Genomic DNA, 9489 nt, shown 5'->3' on the forward strand with positions numbered 1-9489 from the left:
CATATAGTCACATTAGTACCCAGCCTAGGTATTTACCTGAATGTGAAGAACCTCTTATAAGTGAGTACATTAACTTACTAGTAAGTGACATTTTAGCTAACCAATCAAAATCGTGGGTTTTTTTATTGGCATTGTCCGGCCCAGCTTTAGTTCCATATATAAGTGACCCTAGGAGTCACTTCTCAATAATAAGTCAGTACCCTCAGTACAAGCACCAAGTACCTGCAATACCTCAACACGCTAGTCTGTTCCAAAATCACCTCCAACAACCCAGGCGTTTTTGCCTAGCATCGGCCTACAGTACTGTTAGGTGCAACGGAATGAATGTTTGAACTTTGCTCAAGATAAGTGCTCCAAACTGTGATCAAGGTTCCTTTTGTTCTTATGGCAGGGAGAGCCTTCCGTTCTTAATGAGAGAGTGTAATGATCATAACAAAGTGAATGGACACTATGCGTGCAAGTATATGAGACTGAGAGATAGAGAGAGCAGAGAAATACGACACCAGAGACTGTTGTAAAACCCTCTTCCGAAGGCCCCACCCTCTATGGCGAGAGTGGTCTACTTATGATTGCACAAATCTCTACAATGCTTGGACTTGTCGACGATGTCGACGACGATGAGACGGGCTGAAATCTGGAAACTCCAAGGGCTGAAATCTACAAATCTTCTATCTACTGAATTCTGACTCTATGTCGATGACGACAGAACGACGACGAAACGCTGAAAACTGAAAACGTTGGTCGTAGGGCTAATTCTGTCATGATAAACGCTGAGATTGTGCTACAAACCAAAAACGCTAGGGCTGAAAATCTGTTGTTGTCGCCGGTCGTTCTGCAAAAGCATAACGCTAGGCTGATCTGTTGTGTCTTGACGACGTCGGGGCTGATCTGCTGTGCACAAATCACCAAGGCTGATCTAATGCAAAAACGCTAGGTCTTCTGTGGAGAAAACGCCAAAGTAGTCGCAGGGGTTCGTCTTGCTCAGAAGTTGCCTATTGAGCAAGGTGCTCCTGTTGCCATTTAGTGCTAGCCTAGGTTTGTTTATATACAAACTTACTCAATTTGCCCTACCTACCTTCCAACAAAAGTCACTTAAAAATAATAAGTGCAAAATGTCAAAAATAGGTAAAATAGGCTAAATGCACTGGAAAATTCTCCTGAAGGATTCTGATGGATTCTGATGGGAATGCTTATGATCATGCTGTGTGCAACCAACGGATATGCATCTATACTAAGTGATTGGGCATGCACGATCTACGAATAGACTCACAAAAAGTGTCAGATCGCTTCTAATCTAGACTGACTCGACTGACTGAACCCTGGTCATGCTCTAGCTTGTCCACGGACACATAGGGTTGGATGTGTCACGTGATATCCCCTCCTTTTCCAAGTGAGGTACTGGTACCGAACTGTATGGCGTCGAGGGAGATCACCAATAGCATCCGGAATTTTGGAAGGGACTCTTCGCCGGCCCACTCTGATGTGTGGGTCGTGCGGTACTTGAACTTCATAAAGGTCTGCAAGGTTTGCTTCTTTGGGCCGCGCCGAAAGCGACACAAAGTCTTTTGTGGCTCCTTCAATGCTTCAACTTCGTCGAGTGTCATGCTTCTTTCTACAAATGTGTCATGCCAAGGAAGAGACATGGAATGTGACTTCCTTGAATGCATACTTTTCAGCTTTTCATGAAAAATCCGCATACATTCGTGCTCATCCATGAGTGAAACGTGCTCAACACACAATATGTCATGCCTAGTAAAAGGGATCACATAAAGATGCTGACGAAAATATAGGAAACGATCACGAATGAAACACTCGTACAATGCGTGCGTATGAATCATGCGAACATCAAATACTCCGTGTGAGGGTTCTTTGGACCTACGCTCGAGAGCCAAGATCGGTTCTTCCTGAAGGGGTTCTTTGGACATAGGCTCGAGAGCCAAGATCGATTCTTCGTGATTGATCGAATCTGCAACGAGGTTAGCTTCGCTAGAAAAAGCATTCATTAACTCATCATCCTTCTTGTGAACAATCACATCTTCTTCATGCGAATCATTATGCTTGTGAGAAATCACATCTTGATCATGCAAATCATCATGCTTGTCATTGTCATCCAAATCATCATGCTCATCATTATCGTTCAAATCATCATGCTTATCATCATGCAAATCCTGTGTGTCATGCTTGGGAGAAGAAGGGAGTGAGAGAGGCTCCTTTTCTTGATTCTGTGCATAGTACGCCTGCACTTGAGAAAAAAGTCGCCACAACTCTTTCATGTGTTGGTCGCCCTTCTCTTGTCTTGCTTTGTTCTCGCGATCATATTCTGCTTGTCTTTCGTTGTTCTCGCGATCAAATTTTGCTCGTCTTTCTTTGGCTTCCAAGCGTGCTTGCTCGTGCTCACGCTCTATGGCTGCCATTCCTTCTTTGTATTCACGATCTATGGCTGCCCTTCGTTCTTCATAGGCCTTTCTTTCTGCTTCTCTTTCTGATTTTCTTTCTTCGCATTCTAACTGTCTTTCCATAAACAATTGCTCCAACTACTCCATAGGAGTTAGTGCAATCCTTGGCGTAGATGGGGAAAGGGGAGGGTCAGAAAAACCTCCTAGTGGGGAAAATTCTTCTTCGCCTCTCTCATGCTCATCACCTCCAAGCGAAGTATCCATTCCGCTTCGAGTGATGACCATCCACTGAAATCGTGGGTTCTTGTGGATTCTTGTGGTCTTGGGTTCTTAAGTTCACAAGGAACTTGGGTTCTTGCGGGTCTTGAGGTTCTTGAGGTTTTCTTTCGCTTGCAATCTGTGTTAGAGAAGGATCTTCTCTTAACCCGAGTTCTTCTATTTCCTGCAACGTACCCCTTGGCGGCCTTGCACTCACACCAAGATTGCTTTTTCCCACCTCACGTTGATTGGTCGGCTGCTAAGTGCACGGTCCACTCTCAATGAGGGAAAAGAGGCACAAGGGGAGGCTGGACAAGCCCTTCTTTCTTGGGATTCTTGTCACTCTTCAAAAACACGATTAGGAATCGACACGCCCAAGAGAACTTGGGTTCGTGCGACCGCAACAGGCAAAAAAATTCTTGTGGTTCTTTCCTTGAGTGATACAGAACACTGCCAAAGCTCTGATACCAATGTTAGGTGCAGCGGAATGAATGTTTGAACTTTGCTCAAGATGAGTGCTCCGAACTGTGCTCCAGGTTCCTTTTGTTCTTATGGAAGGGAGAGCCTTCCGTTCTTAATGAGAGATTCTTAATGAGAGAGTGCAATGATCATAACAAAGTGAATGGGCACTGTGCGTGCAAGTGTATGAGACTAAGAGATAGAGAGAGAGAAGAGAAATACGACACCAGAGACTGTTGTAAAACCCTCCTTCGAAGGCCCCACCCTCTATGGCGAGAGTGGTCTACTTATGATTGCACAAATCTCTACAATGCTTGGACTTGCCGACGATGTCAACGACGATGAGACGGGCTGAAATCTGGAAACTCCAAGGGCTGAAATCTACAAATCTTCTATCTGCTGAATTCTTACTCTGTCGGTAATGATGTCGATGACGACCGTACGACGACGACGCGCTGAAAACTGAAAACGCTGGTCCTAGGGCTGATTCTGTCGCGATGATCTGCAAAAACGCTGAGGTTGTGCTGCAAACCAAAAACGCTAGGGCTGAAAATCTGCTTTTGTCGCCGGTTGTTCTGCAAAAGCAAAACGCTAGGTTGATCTGCTGTGTCTTGACGACGTCGGGGCTGATCTACTGTGCACAAATCACAAAGGCTGATCTGATGCAAAAATGCTAGGTCTTTTGTGGAGAAAACGCCAGAGTAGTCGCGGGGGTTCGTATTGCTGAGAAGTTGCCTATTGAGCAAGGTGCTCCTGCTGCCTCTTCTACCATTTAGTGCTAGCCTAGGTTTGTTTATATACAAACTTACTCAATTTGCCCTACCTACTTTCCAACAAAAGTCACTTAAAAATAATAAGTGCAAAATGTCAAAAATAGGTAAAATAGGCTAAATGCACTGGAAAATTCCCCTGAAGGATTCTGATGGATTCTGATGGGAATGCTTATGATCATGCTGTGTGCAACCAACGGATATGCATCTATACTAAGTGATTGGGCATGCACGATCTACGAATAGACTCACAAAAAGTGTCAGATCGCTTCTAATCTAGACTGACTCGACTGACTGAACCCTGGTCATGCTCTAGCTTGTCCACGGACACATAGGGTTGGATGTGTCACGTGATATCCCCTCCTTTTCCAAGTGAGGTACTGGTACCGAACTGTATGGCGTCGAGGGAGATCACCAATAGCATCCGGAATTTTGGAAGGGACTCTTCGCCGGCCCACTCTGATGTGTGGGTCGTGCGGTACTTGAACTTCATAAAGGTCTGCAAGGTTTGCTTCTTTGGGCCGCGCCGAAAGCGACACAAAGTCTTTTGTGGCTCCTTCAATGCTTCAACTTCGTCGAGTGTCATGCTTCTTTCTACAAATGTGTCATGCCAAGGAAGAGACATGGAATGTGACTTCCTTGAATGCATACTTTTCAGCTTTTCATGAAAAATCCGCATACATTCGTGCTCATCCATGAGTGAAACGTGCTCAACACACAATATGTCATGCCTAGTAAAAGGGATCACATAAAGATGCTGACGAAAATATAGGAAACGATCACGAATGAAACACTCGTACAATGCGTGCGTATGAATCATGCGAACATCAAATACTCCGTGTGAGGGTTCTTTGGACCTACGCTCGAGAGCCAAGATCGGTTCTTCCTGAAGGGGTTCTTTGGACATAGGCTCGAGAGCCAAGATCGATTCTTCGTGATTGATCGAATCTGCAACGAGGTTAGCTTCGCTAGAAAAAGCATTCATTAACTCATCATCCTTCTTGTGAACAATCACATCTTCTTCATGCGAATCATTATGCTTGTGAGAAATCACATCTTGATCATGCAAATCATCATGCTTGTCATTGTCATCCAAATCATCATGCTCATCATTATCGTTCAAATCATCATGCTTATCATCATGCAAATCCTGTGTGTCATGCTTGGGAGAAGAAGGGAGTGAGAGAGGCTCCTTTTCTTGATTCTGTGCATAGTACGCCTGCACTTGAGAAAAAAGTCGCCACAACTCTTTCATGTGTTGGTCGCCCTTCTCTTGTCTTGCTTTGTTCTCGCGATCATATTCTGCTTGTCTTTCGTTGTTCTCGCGATCAAATTTTGCTCGTCTTTCTTTGGCTTCCAAGCGTGCTTGCTCGTGCTCACGCTCTATGGCTGCCATTCCTTCTTTGTATTCACGATCTATGGCTGCCCTTCGTTCTTCATAGGCCTTTCTTTCTGCTTCTCTTTCTGATTTTCTTTCTTCGCATTCTAACTGTCTTTCCATAAACAATTGCTCCAACTCCTCCATAGGAGTTAGTGCAATCCTTGGCGTAGGTGGGAAAGGGGCAGGGTCGGAAAAACCTCCTGGTGGGGAAAATTCTTCTTTGCCTCTCATGCTCATCACCTCCAAGCGAAGTATCCATTCCGCTTCGAGTGATGACCATCCACTGAAGTCGTGGGTTCTTGTGGGTTCTTGTGGTCTTGGGTTCTTAAGTTCACAAGGAACTTGGGTTCTTAAGTTCACAAGGAACTTGGGTTCTTGCGGGTCTTGAGGTTCTTGAGGTTCTTGAGGTTTTCTTTCGCTTGCAATCTGTGTTAAAGAAGGATCTTCTCTTCACCCGAGTTCTTCTATTTCCTGCGGGCGCACCCCTAGGCGGCCTTGCGCTCACACCAAGGTTGCTTTTTCCCACCTCACTTCGATTGGCCGACCGCTAAGTGCACGGTCCGCTCTCAATGAGAGCCAAAAGAGGCACAAGGGGAGGCTGGACAAGCCCTTCTTTCTTGGGATTCCTATCACTCTTCGAAAACACGATTAGGAATCGACACGCCCAAGAGAACTTGGGTTCGTGCGACCGCAACAAGCAAAAAAATTCTTGTTATTCTTGTGGTTCTTTCCTTGAGTGATACAGTACATTGCCAAAGCTTCAATACCAATGTTAAGTGCAACGGAATGAATGTTTGAACTTTGCTCAAGATGAGTGCTTCAAACTGTGCTCGAGGTTCCTTTTGTTCTTATGGAAGGGAGAGCCTTCCGTTCTTAATGAGAGAGTGCAATGATCATAACAAAGTGAATGGACACTGTGCGTGCAAGTGTATGAGACTGAGAGATAGAGAGAGAGAGAGAGAGAGAAGAGAAATACGACACCAGAGACTGTTGTAAAACCCTCCTTCGAAGGCCCCACCCTCTATGGCGAGAGTGGTCTACTTATGATTGCACAAATCTCTACAATGCTTGGACTTGCCGACGATGTCAACGACGATGAGGACGACGATGAGACGGGCTGAAATCTGGAAACTCTAAGGGCTGAAATCTACAAATCTTCTATCTGCTGAATTCTGACTCTATGTCGATGACGACCGTACGACGACAACGCGCTGAAAACTGAAAACGCTGGTCCTAGGGCTGATTCTGTCGCGATGATCTGCAAAAACGCTGAGGTTGTGCTGCAAACCAAAAACGCTAGGGCTGAAAATTTGCTGCTGTCGTCGGTTGTTCTGCAAAAGCAAAACACTAGGCTGATCTGCTGTGTCTTGACGACGTCGGGGCTGATCTGTTGTGCACAAATCGCCAAGGCTGATCTGATGCAAAAACGCCAGGTCTTCTATGGAGAAAACGCCAGAGTAGTCGCGGGGGTTTGTCTTGCTGAGAAGTTGCCTGTTGAGCAAGGTGCTCCTGCTGCCTCTTCTGCCATTTTAGTGTTAGCCTAGGTTTGCTTATATACAAACTTACTCAATTTTCCCTACCTACTTTCCAACAAAAGTCACTTAAAAATAATAAGTGAAAAATGTCAAAAATAGGTAAAATAGGCTAAATGCACTGGAAAATTCCCCTGAAGTATCTGATGGCTTCTGATGGGAATGCTTATGATCATGTTTTGTGCAACCAGAGGATATGCACCTATACTAAGTGACTGGGCATGCACGGTCTACGAATAGACTCACAAAAAGTGCTAGATCACTTCTAATCTAGACTGACTAGACTGCCTGAACCCTAGTCATGCTGTAGCTTGTCCACAGAAACATAGGGTTTGATGTCACGTGACAAGCAACAAATCCAGCCCACAATACCAGATCAGCCCTAGCATTAGCAGTTTTCAGACATTACCTCGCCGTATTGTCGCAAATCCAACAATCACACCAACGTTTTCAGATTCAGCCCTCAGATCAGCCAGCGTTTTTCAGTTTTCAGCCACCCTCAAATTTCAATGTCGGCCATAGGAGATCAGCCATAGCCTCGTCGACGGTTGCACATCCCATCAATCACTTTTGTTACGCATAACAATCTCCAAGGGATCCAAGGCTTGCTGAATTTGTTGAATTGGCCTATCCTGAGGCAACTCAGGCTACTCCTGAACTACCAGCGACTACTAATCCTCATGTCTGTCCAGCTGCTCTGGGACCTCCTCTCAATCCTGATCTGGTTACCTCTTCTCAGGAGGTCTGTCTGGGGGCTGCTCTGCCTCAGTGAACCTCTTGAACCTCTGTCTCATTACCTGTCTGTAACAAAGCAGCCCCTCTATCTCATGAGAAAAAGCGACTTTGGCCACTTTATTCTGGAAAGCCAGTAGCACCTTGCTTATCAATTAAGGAACCAAGAACCAAGAACACTAATGCACCTTGCTCCCCTCTAGCTAATCAGATATAATACGTAAAATATTCAATACCAAGAGTGTATCACAAGTATTCTTGAGATATTTGAAATGTATCAAAGCCTGTGTATATTGCTCAATCGTATGTACATTTGTGAAACTCTGATCGCTCAACCGAAGTGGGTAATGTATGACTGTTCCATTAAAACCCGAACAATATAACTGTCCAAAATTTCTCTGAACTGGTGATTGACTAAGGTGGAAAAATAATAGAGGAGCCTAGTGTGCTCCACAAAATGGAGTACATGTAACACATATTATGAGAATCAAAACTCTATCTTCCAATTCTGTAAATCTTAACACGTGCATGACATGTCAATTATGCTTTCTTTGCATGATCTAATCTTACGGACAAGCGACATGGATTTTAGCAATGAACTTGAAGACCATACAATGGGTAGCCATGTTGATAAGAAGAGAACATTGAAAGAAGAAAAAATTCATCCCTTGCTTGTGACTCCCCAATGTGCATGCATTCATCCTTCATTATCCCTAAACTAAAAAATTCCCTACACAGAGTGCGCTGCCCTCAGAAATTCAAGAATTAATGCAATCATATCAGTGGAGAGCACTAGTTTATTTTAAGATTCAGATCTGCTTGGATAAGCATCCAACTAGATATTACAAAGACCACAAATTCCTACTTTCCCACAGCAAACTGTGGTATGTTGTCAGGAAAGGGGAAGTGTGCAAGAAACGTACCGTCTTGAGTGATCAGGGGATAATCAGAGCTGCTGAGGTTGATGAACCAATCCCAATGTTTACTCTTCTTGAGGAGGATGGCAGCAGCATGAAGGGTTGAGGCAACCATGGTGGGGCCCTTGTAAGTGACAAGGTTGGCCTTAGTAATAACATGCACATTGCCCACCTCCATGTAAATGGGATGGAGCTTGATGAAACGGGCAAGCTCCATGCGCTCGCGGGCTGGAGACTCGCGGTCCAAGTGTAACACATACTGATTGCGGGGATGATAGAGGACCTGCAGGGTGCGGTGCATGCGAAGACCATCTCCCTTGGATCCTGAGATCACATATGCAAGCCTGGGTGGAACAGGCAACGCGTCAGATGATGCAGAAGACGGATGCAATTTGGCCTCTACAAACAGATCGTGGGCAGAAGGGCCTCGAAAGGGCATCAGGGAAAACAGGGGGGAGGAGCTGAGGGTTAGAGTGAGAAAGAGGAGCAGCAGCAGCGAGAAGAGAGAGCTGGCCAGCAGTGGGATGAGCCATTTTCTGTCCATGGCCACCAAGGAACCGCCCAGGCTCTGCGACAGCTTCTTCATGCTCCGCAACTTATTACAAAGCAACACTGGCAGTTGTTGGTGCGGGGCCGTCATGGAATGTGAGAGAGAGAGCGAGAGAATGGGAAGTAGGCTAGGGAGTGCAATGAAGCCTCCGGGCCTAACGAAAAAAAAGAGTGGCAAATTTCGAGAGAGAGAGAGAGAGAGAGAGAGAGAGCAACGGGCAGACGAGGTGAAATCTCAAGATTGCTTGGGAGATGACCGACCACAAGGGAGATTCTCTCTATTTCCCTCATGGGTAAAACACCCAACACGAGGCCACCTAAGAAAGGATGCTACTTGCTTACGCAGGGCCAGTTGCGTTCTACCTTCGAGGGGCGACTTTCTATTGGGCCCTTTACGCTAGGTAGGGACGTTTTGTCCACTATTAGTTTGTATGCTCTCTCTCTCTCTCTCTCTCTCTCTCTCTCTCTCGTCATTGATTGTGGGGTCCAAAGTGC

At 45.4% G+C, this 9489-nt stretch overlaps 1 protein-coding gene across 2 annotated transcripts in view; it reads right to left on the minus strand.

The window, feature by feature from the left end:
* The window catches only part of LOC147464345 (beta-glucuronosyltransferase GlcAT14B-like), a 31693-nt gene extending 22561 nt beyond the window's left edge, over window positions 1-9132 (minus strand). For both annotated transcript variants that reach the window (XM_086514306.1, XM_086514298.1), the window contains exon 1: window positions 8452-9132. In XM_086514306.1, coding sequence (XP_086370432.1) covers window positions 8452-9085 — 634 coding nt within the window. In that variant the 5' untranslated portion in view covers window positions 9086-9132. The remainder of the gene's footprint in view (window positions 1-8451) is intronic.
* Between the last annotated feature and the right edge of the window lie 357 nt (window positions 9133-9489).

This window comes from Adiantum capillus-veneris, chromosome 1 (assembly GCF_014529385.1).
Source record: "Adiantum capillus-veneris isolate H3 chromosome 1, ASM1452938v2, whole genome shotgun sequence".
Lineage (NCBI taxonomy): Eukaryota > Viridiplantae > Streptophyta > Polypodiopsida > Polypodiales > Pteridaceae > Adiantum > Adiantum capillus-veneris.